At 48.5% G+C, this 15,494-nt stretch overlaps 4 protein-coding genes across 4 annotated transcripts; 3 read left to right on the top strand and 1 right to left on the bottom strand.

Moving 5' to 3' along the window:
* Positions 1–35: 35 nt before the first annotated feature.
* Positions 36–743, bottom strand: PGRI_023130 (GIG1 family protein; the record flags this gene model as incomplete). The annotated part of the gene is made up of 2 exons (XM_040790026.1): positions 36–559; positions 626–743. The coding sequence occupies 2 exons, from the start codon at positions 741–743 to the stop codon at positions 36–38; spliced, it is 642 nt and encodes a 213-aa protein (XP_040646979.1).
* Positions 744–965: 222 nt separating this feature from the next.
* PGRI_023120 (cytochrome b5 reductase family protein) lies at positions 966–2,065 on the top strand (the record flags this gene model as incomplete). The annotated part of the gene is made up of 4 exons (XM_040790025.1): positions 966–970; positions 1,035–1,168; positions 1,223–1,857; positions 1,916–2,065. 4 exons carry the CDS (start codon positions 966–968, stop codon positions 2,063–2,065), a joined length of 924 nt encoding a protein of 307 aa, XP_040646978.1.
* A 2,358-nt stretch (positions 2,066–4,423) lies between these two features.
* PGRI_023110 (arginine--tRNA ligase) lies at positions 4,424–9,573 on the top strand (the record flags this gene model as incomplete). Its single annotated transcript, XM_040790024.1, has 12 exons — positions 4,424–4,645; positions 4,734–6,028; positions 6,095–6,508; positions 7,030–7,125; positions 7,256–7,443; positions 7,502–7,742; positions 7,815–8,073; positions 8,133–8,589; positions 8,641–8,720; positions 8,777–8,930; positions 8,981–9,258; positions 9,331–9,573. The coding sequence occupies 12 exons, from the start codon at positions 4,424–4,426 to the stop codon at positions 9,571–9,573; spliced, it is 3,927 nt and encodes a 1,308-aa protein (XP_040646977.1).
* A 3,023-nt stretch (positions 9,574–12,596) lies between these two features.
* On the top strand, positions 12,597–14,588 carry PGRI_023100 (uncharacterized protein; the record flags this gene model as incomplete). The annotated part of the gene is made up of 1 exon (XM_040790023.1): positions 12,597–14,588. The coding sequence occupies one exon, from the start codon at positions 12,597–12,599 to the stop codon at positions 14,586–14,588; it is 1,992 nt and encodes a 663-aa protein (XP_040646976.1).
* Between the last annotated feature and the right edge of the window lie 906 nt (positions 14,589–15,494).

Below are 15,494 nucleotides of genomic sequence, written 5' to 3'. Positions count from 1 at the left end.
TACGCAAAAAAGTCATCAACAATCCCCTCTAAGCCTCACTCGTTTGCCCATTCGAATAAGATATCTTCGGGAACATCACGGACCAAAATATGGACATGCTCCAATGCCCTCACGCTCTGTAGACCAACCCAATTCTTAAACCACAGCACATGGGAATCAGGATCCGAGAAAGTTTGAGGATCCTTAGCCAAACGCTCGACGAAAGTCTTTCGAACAAAAGAGTTGATCATTGCACGGGATTCATCGGTCAAATGGCCCTCAATAGATTGTACAGGGATGGGAGTGCGCAACCACACGACGAGATGTGAGATTCCGGGGGTGACCCCATATGGCCAGTCATTGCGAAGGATCTTGTAGTCATCGGGATCCGCAAAGGGACGTGCATTCTTGAAGGTCGGCTTGGTTCCGCTGGCAGTGTCTAGCGGTAAATTCCACTTTAATCGCTGCTGGCAAATATAGTTCATGATCGTGCCATACTGGGCTTTGGTCTCTTGTGTCCAGGCCAGGTATCGGCGCAGATCGGAAGGCTTCCGCTTAAGTGCGCCGAGATCATTTCGCGCTATTACCGTATGTGGCATGAGAGGAAATGTTTCCCGAGAAGATTTGGAGAGATGGGAACACTTACCGATGATGCTTCTCAAGTCTTCCCAGTCATGGTATACAAACTCCTCATCGGTCATGGCTAGGAGCTTGTGGTCCAATTCCGTTAGATTAAAGGCAGGGACTTCCGGTACAACGGTCATTTTGAGAATTTTGTAAATGAAATAAAAGCAATGTAAATCCGCCAAAGTCCTAGTGGAAGTAAACAAGTCAACAGAAAGTCGGGGAAATCGTAACCCCAAAAGGTTGGAAATTCCGTTGGGCGGAGTCAACGGGTCCCCTCATTTCTTTTTATCTCTGTCTTCTTCTCTCTTCTCCTTTTATCGCTCATTTTTTTAAAACTACAATATCCGAGTTCTGTTATAATGAGGTGAGTTAATGTTCTTCACCTCTTTAGTCCCTACTATATCGAACAATGGCTGATTTCTCCCAAGTGTCGCCACCATCGGCATGGCCCTCGCGCCCTCGGCCGTACTCATCGCGGGTGCTTACGTCTTGAAGCCCGAGTTGATCGCCTATGCAATCGCCCTCGCTGGAATGCTGGCTGGTTACTTGGTTTTCAGCAACCGTGCGTGCATCTTTTATATCTCAGAGTGGAGCTGATTAACTGACCTGACCCCAGTAAACGCACAGCCTCGCAAGGTCTTGAACCCCACGGAGTTCCAGGACTTCGTCCTCAAGGAGAAGAAGGAAATCTCCCACAATGTCGCCATCTACCGTTTTGCCCTCCCCCGCCCCACCGATATCCTCGGCCTTCCCATCGGCCAGCACATCTCTCTCGCTGCTACTATCGCCGGTCAGCCTAAGGAGGTTGTTCGCTCTTACACCCCTATCTCCTCCGACAATGAGGCCGGCTACTTCGATCTGCTCGTCAAAGCCTATCCCCAGGGCAATATCTCCAAGTACCTTACCGAGCTTAAGATCGGCGACAACATGAAAGTCCGCGGTCCCAAGGGCGCCATGGTGTACACCCCCAATATGTGCCGTCACATTGGTATGATCTCCGGCGGCACTGGTATCACCCCCATGCTGCAGGTTATTAAGGCTATCATCCGCAACCGTCCTCGCAACGGTGGAAACGACACCACCAAAGTTGACCTGATCTTCGCCAACGTCAACCCCGAAGACATCTTGCTCAAGGACCAGCTCGAGGCGCTGGAGAAGGAGGACGATGGATTCCGCGTCTACTACGTTCTCAACAACCCACCCGAGGGCTGGACTGGTGGTGTCGGCTTCGTGACTCCCGATATGATCAAGGTAAGTTTCAGTGCTGTGCTCGGCTATGCTACATCGGTATTAATTAAATCCCTTATAGGAGCGCCTTCCCGCCCCCGCTGCGGATGTTAAGATTTTCCTCTGCGGCCCTCCTCCCATGGTCAGCGCCATGAAGAAGTCCACCGAGGCTCTTGGATACACCAAGGCGCGCCCCGTCAGCAAGCTGGAGGACCAGGTCTTCTGCTTCTAAGGGATTCGTTGCGAACAAAAAGTTCCTGTTTTCAAGCTTTCCCATGCCATTTATATATGTGAATTGGCTATTAGAATATTAGCTGGACCTGACCGCGAAGCATTTTTGTTTTGATGCATAGTCTTTGCTTGGTGTTTGGTTAGATGTGTCAATCAACCTCGGCCTAAAGGGGGTTACATGGTGTCCTTTGGGACTTAAATTTCTAGAATATCCACCTAGATTGTGGTATCAATACCATCCATGGATACTCTTAATCAACGTTACTAACTGTATACATGTAATTCTATTTACCTATTACCCACTCTGATCTTCGTCGTATGTGTATACCCGACGCTTTGGACATTGTTGTTGACTCCAATTCAAGGCCAAATGAATTGAAGTATGGCTGCAAGAAAGACGATATCGGTAATCCGGTAATCTGTACACTGACGTGGGACCGAGCGATTGTGAGAATATGGATATGAATGAGAATGAGAAGGGGAACGAGGAAGAAGGGGGGGTTTATACTCAGAGATGGGGACCTAGTGCCTTCCGAATCGAGGATTCCAATTACCTCACGCTTTATACGCGGAAGGAACGACGAAGGGGTCTGGATTTCCAAGGTTCAATGATAAAACTTAGTGTTGAACCTTTGAAGGTTGAATCGAATTCGGTGACATAGCACTCCAGTCGCTCTTTCTATGTTTGAATTGCAACCACTAATTGTGGCTACATCCGTTCCAATTCCATGGATCTACGCGATCCCACTGAACTTGTCTGTTATACACTGCCCTTGTCGTGAGTACATACCCACCAAGGTAGTCTCCCAAGGTCGGCCTGTGTCCTCTGAACGCTAATTGTCTAATCTAGCTACTAACGGGATGCCAGCTACAATTAATATATTAGAGAACGCGTTGGTTATTTTATCTAATGAGATTCTAAAGCTCCGAAACATTGAAAGCACACTAGTCATATTATAACTCAGAACTCAAGGATGTGAAAATTGTGTCTTAATTCAAATCAACCAACTAACCGACTAAGGGTCTGAGGCTGGGGCCCACCACTCTGGATGCAGTATAAGATCGCACACATTACCTCTACAGCATTCCTTACCTTCATAGAAGGGCTTCCGATCAAACAGCAACTCGCGGTTGATAGTTGCATTCCCATTGAGAATCTGGACCCTGTACCACTCCGCTAGATGTAAAGCGTCCTCAGCAGCTCCATCTTTGGTTTCATGCATCGTGGAGACTGGTAACGAGATACACCACCGACGTTGTCGATCCCACGGTTCAGAAGTTAGTTTAAATTTCTTCTCTCGAATACGTTCCAAAATAAAGCAAATCAGCGCCCCGTCAGTGCGAAGGTAAAAATAGTCCTTGACAGTAAAGGCTATGTTGACCCATAGGTTCTCAGGTCTCTCATCCACACCTGAGCCATGGTGTATGGTGATATAATATGACATGTCGATTAGCCCCCAAATTTCGTGAGTTTCAAAGCTAAAGGGCCGATGTTTTCCAGACGGCGACACATGCGGAGACTGATGCTGTCGGGTTATTTAGTTGCGAGATAATGTTGCTTTTTTTTGGCCAAACTGGGTGATTGGGATTCAAGCTTAATAAATACCTGGCACTGGCCGGCTATAAAAGAAAGTTCCCTATGACATATTATCTTGAGTGCTTCGACGAGAACAAAGGCATTATGCTCCAATCCCATTGTCAAGTCTTTGATGAATATGAATCAAGAGACAAAGCGTTGACATTATTTTCAGCGTTCATTGTTCGTTTGCAATTCTATCATACCCCATAATATCTGGCCACCTCCTGTCTGAAGCACCCCGCCGCCTAAAGGCCCCGGCGCATTGGAGTATAACTACATTTGAGGAACGAAAGGGAAGCGGTATGGAGCTTAACAAAAGTATCAGTAGCCTTTGCGATATCCCACGCTTAAGATTCGATCAGGGAACTACGGTGACAACATGAGTTTTGTAGTATGTATGGGCTTATGAAGTCCATAAGGTCTCAGGGCTGGATGAACACGTGACGCTTCCAGTGGATGGATGATGGCCCCTGGAGGGTGGATAACCAAGATAAGGATAAGATAGATAGCCACGTGATTTATCGCCTTTGGGTTGGAATTTCTACCTACCACGTGATTCACCGCCCTGTTCGATTCTGAGTCAAAAGGAAAGAAAGAAGGAAAAAAAGAAAAAGAAAAAAAAAAAAAAAGATCCCCGAGAGATTTCCCCCCCTCTTTATGGGTCATTGTCTAAGCGGGGCTCGGCGGTTCACAGCCATTTTTTCTCCGTTACGTTGCCCCTCTAAACCTTCGACTTTTCCGACTTTGCTGCGCGCATTCGGTACACGAAGATTCTCAATCATGTCCACAGCTTCTCTTCCCGCCTCTGTTGAGGCTCTCTCGCTCCAATCCACCGCGCAGACATCTCAGTTCCCAGGATGCTTCCCGACACTGAACCCGATGGATATTTACCGCCAGCACATCGCGGAGGAGTTGAGCAAAGCCTCCGGTATTGATGCTCAGAAGATCTACCCACGCATTGCCTGGACCAGTACTTTGGACAAGGGTGACCTTTCATTGCCGGTAGGTGGCGGCACATGCCAAGCGCAATTCGCATGTTCCGCGTGATAATGAGGCCTTGGACTAACAATGTCTTATTTCATACACTTAGGTGGCTTCGCTTCAAATTAAGCAAAACCCCGTGGAGCTTGCCAAGGATCTTGTCTCCAAGTTCCCCGCCTCCGACCTTATTCACCCCCCAACTCAGCTTGGTCCTCATATTCAATTCTTCTGCAAACGTCAGCCATTGTCCAACAATGTTCTTGGCCGTATCCTGAAGGAGAAGGCTGCCTATGGAACAAATGGCAACCAGGGTCAAAAGGACCCGTCCGACCCTTCCAAGGGCCAGAAGAAAATCATCATCGAGTTCTCGTCGCCCAACATTGCCAAGCCCTTCCACGCTGGTCATCTGCGCAGTACCATCATCGGTGGCTTCCTCGCCAATATCTACACTGTTATGGGATGGAACGTCATCAAAATGAACTACCTCGGTGACTGGGGTAAGCAGTATGGTCTGCTGGCCAACGGCTTCAAGGACTACGGCAATGAGGAAGCTCTTATCAAGGACCCTATCAACCACCTGTTCGATGTTTACGTCAAGGTCAACCGTCAGGTCAGTGAGCAGGATGGACCTATCAAGGAGCTGAAGGAACAGATCAAGACCAAGAAGGAGAAGAACGAGGATGTTGCTGAGCTCGAGGCACAGCTTGCCAAGCTTGTGGATGTGAGCGAGGACGAGAAGGCCCGTCGCTACTTCAAGAGCATGGAGGACGGTGATCCGGAGGCTCTTGCTCTCTGGCGCAAGTTCCGTGATCTTAGTATTGAGAAGTACAAGCAGACCTACGCTCGTCTCAACATTGACTTCGATGTCTACTCCGGCGAATCACAAATCAAGTCTGAGAGCATGACCGATGCCTACAAGCTTATGGAGGAGGCCGGTGTCTCCGAGAAGTCCGAGGGTGCTGTCATTGTGGATTTCACTAAGCACGGTGCCAAGAAGCTGGGCAAGGCTATCATTGTCCGCAAGGACGGCACCCCTCTCTACCTGACCCGCGATATCGGTGCCATCACTGAGCGTGATAATGAGTACCACTTTGACAAGATGATCTACGTTGTTGCCGCCCAGCAAGATCTGCACCTGGCTCAGCTCTTCAAGGTCACTGAACTTATGGGCCATAAGGACCTGGCCTCCCGTTGCCAGCACATTAACTTTGGTATGGTCCGTGGTATGAGTACTCGTAAGGGTACCGTCAAGTTCTTGGATGACATCCTGCGTGATGTTGGTGACAAGATGCACGAGGTCATGAAGAAGAACGAAGTCAAGTATGCACAGGTCGAGGATCCTGAGAAGACTGCCGATATTCTGGGTATCACCTCCGTTATGGTGCAAGACATGACTGGCAAGCGGTATGTACCGAGTTCTTTCCCACCCGTATCCTTTCGCCCATCGGTTTACTAATTGTATGTTTTCAGTGTTAACGGCTACGACTTCAACCTGGATGCCATGACATCCTTCGAGGGTGACACCGGCCCATACCTGCAGTACGCTCACGCTCGTTTGTGCTCGATGACCCGCAAGTCCGAGTTGGATGTTAACGAGCTGGTTAACGCCAACTTCGATCTTTTGACCGAGCAGCACGCTGTCGACTTGGTCCGCCTGCTGGCCCAATGGCCCGACGTACTCCTGCAAACTGCCAAGACTCTTGAGCCCATCACTGTCCTCAGCTATCTGTTCCGCATGACACACATGTTGAGCTCTAGCTACGATGTGCTAAAGGTGATCGGTAGCGAGCCCGATGTCAAGCAGGCGCGTATGGCACTGTATGCCTCGGCCCGCCAAGTTCTGAACAACGGCATGCGGGTTCTTGGTCTCAGCCCTGTTGAGCGGTTAGTCTTCCCCGCATTTATTAAACAAATAACCACTAACGCATTATTTTTAGTATGTAAATCCGGCTTATTCGCTCGATTTTACTCACTTTTCTGTGTGGTGTTTTCCCTGAGTATTTCTCAAAGACTGGTGTCTCTGGTATACCTTGATTTTAATTTAGTTGCATTGGGCGCCAAGAGCGGGACGAATAAAAATGGCATTGTATGCTTATTCTTTTACCAAATCATTCTCAGATTTCCACTTTTTATCCTTTGTTTTTCTTTCTTTGCTTTTTTCAAAGGCCGCATTGTTAGGGTAAAAAAAGTGGAGGATCCCCGAGCCCGGGGTTTGTTGGAAACTCGTGCGTTGACAAACTCATACGCACACATGGCAAAAGCGCCATTATTTCGTTGACTCAGATCCGGGGAATGCTTTCTAAGTTCATAGATTTTTCTTTGAAGCCCATCGGCATTTTTCAGAAGATGTCGTCTCTAGGGTTCTAGGTCTCGGGGGATCGGGGACCATTGAGATCTTATGTCAGCTCGGGCTCGAGTCCCAAGGTTGAGCCCTATATTCAGCCTAAGCCGGGGACCACCTCGGACAACAATGTGTTTGTCTCGACCCTTGACAGGGATTTGTAAGTCCGTGGGTCTAGGTACATAGAATATGGGTGTGTTTGAAATTATAAAACCTGAGCCCCCGAACCTAGACCTGGGTTGGATTCTAATTCTCTCGTATCTGCCGTAACTATTTACATTATCTTGCAGCATGGGCGATCATCCACCCTTGAACGCATCCAAGACCCTGGACCTGGAGCAAAATGACAGCGGACACTTCTTGATGAATGAGACTGTTCGGAACTTCTCCTGGCAGGGTTTAACGGTCACCGTCAAGGATCGTGAAACAAAGAGATCCCGCGATCTGCTTAATGATATTAGCGGTGATGTGCAGCATGGTTTGTGTCCTTGCCTATACTATACATCATGACTATCATACTGACACCGGTTATGCAGGGGAGCTCGTTGCCCTAATGGGCCCATCAGGCTGTGGCAAGACCACACTCCTCAACGTGCTGGCTCGACGTGCAGCGTCATCTGGTGCGAAGGTTCTCGGGGAGACCTACGTGAATGACGCAGAGGTAGACTCGCGGACTTTCCAGCGGGTGACCTCGTACGTCGAACAGGAAGATGTGTTGATAGGGTCATTGACGGTGCAGGAGACTTTGAAGTTCGCGGCGGATCTTTCGCTGCCCAGGTATGCCAAGTTGGAATAACAACCGTCCAATATCACCTATACAATCCGATACTTACCATTTCTATCTATAAGCTCTGTTTCGAAACGTCAGCGCATGGATCGGATCCGGACACTTTTGGAAGCATTTGGTATTCAGAACCAGGCAAACACGTTGGTCGGCACGCCGATTCGGAAGGGTATCAGTGGTGGTCAGAAGCGACGTGTGAGTGTGGCTAGCCAGCTCATCACTAATCCAAGAATTTTATTCTTGGATGAGCCTACAAGCGGTCTAGACTCGACCGCCAGTTTTGAGGTGATGTCGTATGCAAAGCAGCTCGCACAGGCCAATAACGTACGTTCATATCAGATGGGTCAGATGTCGCCCGCTAGTATTAACATTGTTTATTATAGCTTCTCATCATTGCGAGTATCCATCAACCATCAACCTCGACTTTCCGGCTCTTTGATAAGCTGCTGCTTCTCTCAGCAGGAAAAACATGCTATTTTGGGGCAATTTCAGCCGTGGAGAATTACTTCAGTGAAATTGGCTATCCAATCCCCGCGAATACTAACCCTGCTGAATTTCTCTTGGAGACTGTGAGTTCTGATTTTGACAACTCGAAGGACTTGGCGGAGGAGAGACTCAGGGCGATTCAGACTGCCTGGGCAAATTCCACTCAGGCAAAATCAGGAACAAGGCAAGTATCTGAGCGTGTACGCTCGACAGAGAAACTTGTCAACAAAGACTCCATGGAAGAAACGGCTCGAGCGGGAACCGGTTCGATTACTGTAGCTCTACTGCATCGCTCATTTGTCAAGTCTTACCGCGATGTCATCGCTTATGGAATCCGCATTGCTATGTATCTTGGTACGAACCATCATTCGCCTTTCAAAACTTACTGGAGCTAACGTGGCACAGGATTGGCTATCATGATGGGCACAGTGTGGCTACGTCTTCATCCATCGCAGGAGTATATACAGCCGTTTATCAACGCCATTGTGAGTTCCACATGTGCTTAAAAGGAAAGGGATATTGATACTAACATTGGATATAGTTCTTTGGCTCCGCATTCATGTCTTTCATGGCCGTAGCATACGTCCCAGCGTTCCTCGAAGATCGGGCAATTTTCACCAAAGAACGAGCCAATGGGCTATATGGTGTGACGCCATTCATGATCTCAAACTTTCTCATTGGCCTTCCCTACCTGTGTATGTATCCAACCATTTCTGCCACAATGCCCTCTTTCTAATCTGTTCAGTCTTGATATCTCTCCTCTTCTCTATTGTCTCATACTGGCTTTCCAATTTCCAACCCACCGCAGAGGCCTTCTTCACCTGGGTGATGTGGATATTCCTTGACCTTGTGGCGGCGGAATCCTTAGTAGTTCTCGTGACATCGATATTCCCAAACTTCGTAATTGCCTTGGCGCTTGTCGCATTTGCAAATGGGCTTTGGATGAGTGTCGGAGGGTTCATGGTCACGCAGACGATCCTCAACCCCTTCTGGAAATACGTGTTCCACTACATTGATTACCAGGTATGATCCACTATGGTCCGAGGTTTATCTTTTTGTCTTAGAATGATCACTAACGCGATGGTACTGGAATAGGCTTATGTCTTCCAGGGCATGATGGTCAATGAGTTCTCTAAGCGAAATTACTCGTGTGGTGCCGATTGCCGGTGCATGTGGTCTACTGACCTGGAAGATCAGTGTCTTATTCGGGGCACTGGGGTGCTAGAATCGTATGGATACTCCACTGGTAGAACGGGGAAGTGGGTTGGAATTCTTTTGGGCATAATTGCGGGATATCGAATCCTTGGCTGGATTGCTCTCTATCTGCGCAAGAATTAGGGGCCGAGCTGGAGTTGTCTCCGGTAAATTCTAGGGTTGGTTAGGCTAGCGGTACAGACTGCAGCGTGGGCTTATATTTCTCCTTGTGAATATTAATTAGGCTAGGTGAACATAATAGAGAAGTATTTGTTTTGAAACCACATTTGCTTCCTGGGCAAGGTTCGGGGAGCTTCATCCGGAAGGGCAGCCACCTACTCGATACCTTGAAGAGGCGCCACAGTCCCTAAATTCACACTTGGGTTCTGTGGCACCCTAGTAAGATGGCTTTGAATCGTAGCCACGGGGACACTTAAGTTACACTGTCTTTCGTACGACATCAGACAATGTTAATTATCCATTATTGCGTGCCAAGCCCTGACCGTGGAAAAGGCTATCTAAAACTGACGAATAATGTCCCATACAAAGGAAAACAGGATGCGATCACCATGCAAGTCATGTATACCGATGTACAATGTACACGAAACTTCTATTATGTTTCCGCAGCCTATCTTCCGCTTAAACCCCCGAAGCCTCTCAAACCGAGAAAGGAATAGAGTTGAACTAGTTTCCCCTCATCTTCACCCCCAGAATATCATTTATCGGTCATCACAAAAGAGCGGTGAACATATCGACCTCGAGGAGCTGATGCCATCTTGCAGAATGAAGCAAGGGGGTGGCTCCCTTGATCTGTTTTAGTTCTCAAAGGTGAATTACTGGCGACAGACGTTGACATGACCACACTAATTCGACATGCGAGCAAAGCTTGTTGGCTGTCTTGCCATGCAATTCAAATTCAGATATTTCCCGGTGCGCACGGCATGTTCCTCGTACTTCCGGGCCCGATGCAAAGACCTGTGATCGTTTAAAGGTGTTACGGTAAAGGAAAGTGAGAAAACAATATTGGAGCCGCATGGAGATCCTTAGTTATATTTGGAGCGGAGCCCTTTTCGCTCGACTTTTCAGCCTCTTACCCTGAAGATATCCACTCCAGCCTAATATAGCATTTTAATTAGATCGGAACACGCAGGGTTTAGGATGTTTTAGATATTACCCGCTACGTGTAGCTTAAAGTGGTCATTGCTATATACCTCGTTCTCATGGTATCATTCCTACACGTGCGGAGTGAAAAACTCTGCGAGCCTCTCAAAGGACGCAAGGGATATATAAAAGATATGAAGGAGTCAATGAGAATGATAGACTATGCTGCAAGTCATACCGATCTAGCCAGTTCTGCGTTCTGAGAGAAGGTTCCGGCAATTTAGTTCATCACTAGTACAGTTTAGTGTTTCGTGTATGGAATACTTCGAAACTTGTATGGAGTACAAAGTATAGAGTACCGAGATGGCATATTGTCCCAGGTTTTCCACCATTGTGAGTCACAAATGAGAAATATGCAGGCGGAGAAGAGACAACGGCCAAAGATATCCTGCCACATGGACGAGGGGCTCTGAGGACGAATGCCATGCAGTGCTCAGTCCCTCTTCTACTTCTAGTGTCGTTTGACATTTGTGATTTCTATGGTAAAGTAAACCTGACTTTACTCCACAGTGGCGATTCTGTGTCAACACAAACAGACATCTGCCTTCGATACATACAGGGTCTGCCTATATTGTACATACTATAAGTGAGTACGAAGAAGAGGCATCTCAGTGTGTTGCAGCCTAAGTTGCAGGATGGCCACCGACTTTTCCCGTGTCCCGGATACATTGTCATTGTACTTGTCCTGCATTGACCACGAAAATGAGGAAATTCGAAAATGGAACGATCAGAGAAATGGATAAACTAAACCCGAGAACCGAACAACCGAATTTAGAGGAACCTGTTCCTTTTCAACAGGGAAGACCCTTTACGGTGGAGGCGATCATTGGGCCGCAAACCCGGTTGGGCGTTAGGTGGGATGGACTTTAGGGAGAAATAGGAATACAACATCAACGAAAATCTATTCCAACACGGGATTGGGAAGGAAATAGATGGAAAAAAGGGAGGGAAAAAAAAAGAAAATAAATAAAGATAAGAGTAAAGACCAACCATGGATCCTAAAGAATTAAACCAAGGATTTCCCCTCCAGCGGGTCCCGAGCTTAAAAAAGTAAAGTAAACAATTTTTTTACATTACAACTTACAAAAAAACATATAATATACACATATCCATTCTGTATTCTAACTACCAGAGTATACAGAGTAAAATATATATAATTCTCTCTAAATAGATAAAACACTGATGACGCTATCCCCCACCTTCTTTTTTTTTTCTCTCTCTCTTTGGTGTTGGGTACCGAGAGCCTCTTCGTGAAACTTTCTCAATAATTTTTTTCTTTACCCTTTTTTTTTAAACCCTGTGCCCTGTGCCTTCGGGTGTTTACTCTTTCCCTTTTCCTCTTTCTCTTTCTCTACTATACTTCTCTCCTTATTTTATTCTCTGGATATCTCTCTTTCACTTTCTTCTGGATATCAATATCACCCCTCACTTCAACTTTTTATTTTATCGCTGCCCATTGACTCCACTCTCCCCACTGGGTTCTAAGACCGTCAGGCAGAGGATCCCAAATTCTCAACCCAACCTGTGCAGCTGCAGTACGCTCCACCACTCATCGTCTGCCAGAGAGGTCATTTTCTATTTTCTTCCTTTCTTTGACCCAACACTTCCGCCCGACTCTTAGCCTAACATTCCACTTCGATGGAGACGTTGCGATCTGAGAAGTACCATCTTATTCTCTCCGCTTGACAGAACCCGTCGCCCTCCGCCTGCCATCGCCCGTTGCGATCGGCAGGTCCGCTTACTTGTTTGAGTGGCCCGCTTCTAAGGGTTGGGCACTGGGGAGAAGAAGAAGAAAAGAAAAAAAAAGGAAGCCCATTTCAGATCTAGGACGGGGGTGGGAGAGAATAATATCTGACTCATCGTCAAAGGGGAGCAGTGGCTTGCTGTAAGTTGAACTTGTCTGGAGCCCTGTGGGAGCCACCCACGTCGCTCTTGTCGGAAACGGGACCAACCCTGTTTTTTTAATTTTTTTTTTTCAGACACCCGATCGCCTTGCAGCCCACATAATGGCCAGTAAGGGCCCCCGGCCTGCCTGCGTCGAGGATTACGACGAAGAACACAACGCCGCTCTACCCGACACTAGGCTTTCTGCCAATATTGCTGCCAATACAGCTGCCAAAATATCCTCGAGGTTGGAAAGATTCCAGGAGCCGCTGATCGACGCCGCCAGTGACTCAGGTTATTCTAGTCGCACCGCCGCTACGGTTAATAGCACCCAATCTGGGCCGTCGGGCGGAAAAAGTCCCCCTCCTCTTAAGCTGGACAACCCCAAACGTACCGACCTCGCCAGAAAAACTTCAACCAGAGAACGCAAGGAAAAGGAACGGTCTCGACCTTCGCGCGAAGAGAAGATGGTTGGTGCCTATCCGGGCGCTGCCCATCATGCTCACGTGCCCCGGTCGTCGTCCAAGTCTCGTCGACGAGAATCTTCCCATGCCCGCCAATACCACGACAATTACTACGAATATGGTGGTCATCAGTACCATCAATCAGCCCCGATCGAACATCGACAGAGCGATTATTCCTACTACCAGCGCCCACCTATGCCAGATTACTCATCGTCCCCGCATACTGCTCGATATCCAGCCGTCACAGAGCACATTCACGTCAGTAACCCTGGTCGACCCAGCCGCTCTCATTCTTACCACACCTACCACCCAAACGGGCGACCCATGAGTTTCCAAGGGGTACCGCATGGAATGAGTTCAGGAATGGCATCTCCGATGTACTCCCAGCACCCATACGATCATGGCCCACCACCAGCCAGCTCAGCATACATGCAACCATACTCATCATCTCCATATGGAGCACAGTCCTTTTACGCTCCATCTGCCTCGGACTACGCCCCCTCGGAGTATCCACGGGAGCGGTCCGAGTCCCGGGAGCCACGCCCTCGGTCCGGATCTATCTATGCACCCCCTCCCCCACCCATGGATCCTGGGCCATATGACTTTTATGATGACGAACCTATGGAACACTATTCCCCGCGAGATGTCCATGACCGTCCTTCTACAAGGCACCAGGAACAAGATGAAGATTACTATCGGATGCTGCCACCACCTAAGCCCAAGCCCAGGTCTACCCCGCAGATTCACCAGGCAAAGCGAACAGAGCGGCCAGATCCACCACGGAAGATGCATACCTCCGCCGGTATTGTCCCCCAACGTCGTCCATCCAGAGGCATGGACAGGGACAGAGGCATGGACCCCCGAGACAGAGGCATGGACCCCCGGGATAGAGGCATGGACCCTCGAGATAGAGGTATCGACCGAGATCTAGACCGCTTGGACATGCCGGAACTTGCATCTGCCTTGCCGGCGATTCAGGATCGCAGTCATCGTCGAATGTCAAGGGAGGCCGCATTGCCAGAAAGAAACCACAGCGTACGAGATACCCGACGATCAACATCCTACCAGGATAGTCGACGGACTGCTCAGGTGGCTGTGGCGAGCTCTCGGCGGCGCAGGCCAACCGAGTACTATTACGACGAACGATCCAGTGCCGGCGACCTCGAAGACCGCGAGCGTGAAGCCGAGAACTACCAGGCAGCCCGATCCGGCCGAGCCTCAACAGCTGCACTCCCTCTCTCCGCGGAATCCTTGCTCCCTGCCAAAGGGGCGCACGGCAACGGGAGCGATAGTGGCAGTCAGAAGAGTCGGTCGAATAGCAGCCGCGGAAGCGTCACGACCTCACGGAAAGAAGATGACAAGAATATGACCCTCACGTTGAACGGATTCCAAATTGGATTTACATCTGAAGCAGTTGCAGGCAAATCTATTAACATTCGTGCTGGGGACACCGGGGCTGTTCGATTAAACATCGGTGGCCCGCGGCCAACCAAGCAGCATGTGAACGGTACCAGCTCTGATTATACGGGCGGCTCCAGTCGCCGGGCACTTGAAGATGTGGCGCGACGTCCCCGGGATGATAGGCGGTCAGAACGATCTAGTCGTCGAGACAGCCAGTCAACCTATGGGGGTACTCGGTACCACCACTGATCTTGTTACCCTGTTAGATGCTATCCTTTTTGTGTTACTTTTCGTTTTTCTTGGTTAGGTTATTTATTTTGTTGTGATTCCATCTTGTGTATGCGGAGCCGTTTGTGGCCGGCCTTGTTCGTTTGTCAAAAGTTTCGATTGTGTCGCATATGTTGCGTTTTCTTTTCTTTTCTTTTTCTTTTCTTCGGGATCAGGTGCTTGTGGAACAAAAAGCAATGGTGAATACCTAAAGTGAGACTCTGTTGGGCGACTTGGGCAACAGACTGGACTTTGTCATGAAGTCCAGAGCTGCCTGTCGCCCGACAGAGCGTCTCTAGACTGGGAGGACTTTTGGTGATTTCATTTGCAACTGTCTTGAGTTTTCTATGTGTGGCAAACCGGTCACGAACCCCATGATGTGTTTTTGTTATGGCGATATGATTGTACGATTCTGATGACCTGCAATGACAAGTCTGATGTGCTTTACTTTCTGTCTCTTTTTGTCAGCGTTTCATGTATAGCCTTTCTTGTTGGGTCTGTGTCTTTCTCCCGGTTACTTTGTTCGCGACTCCGAGTGGCGGAGAGAGGTTATACCCATATCTGTTTACTTGTCATGTCTCAACAGGTCATCTTTTTCTTTGGCCATATCTATGATTTTATGTGTTTGGTTGGTATTTTGTCCCCGCTGGGAGCCTCGTAGGTTTGCTCTCGGGCTTTGTATTGATTCGGTTGATTTTCTTGATTTTCGCAGTCTCGTTGATCTCCTCTGTTTTATCCTCCACGGTGCTTTTCCCCTGATTTTGCTGTTTAGTTGGTTTTGATACCCCGCAAGCTGGGATCACAGCTTTTGGCCGTGCCTCTGAGGCTTCCAGCGGGTGGCATTTGTTGACTTCATATAATCCATAATTAAATTCGTCTTAAAAACGC

The sequence above is a fragment of the Penicillium griseofulvum genome (assembly GCF_001561935.1).
Source record: "Penicillium griseofulvum strain PG3 chromosome Unknown contig_80, whole genome shotgun sequence".
NCBI lineage: Eukaryota > Fungi > Ascomycota > Eurotiomycetes > Eurotiales > Aspergillaceae > Penicillium > Penicillium griseofulvum.
The sequence above is the reverse complement of the archived record's forward strand: the minus strand, read 5'-3'. Positions and strand labels throughout refer to the sequence as shown.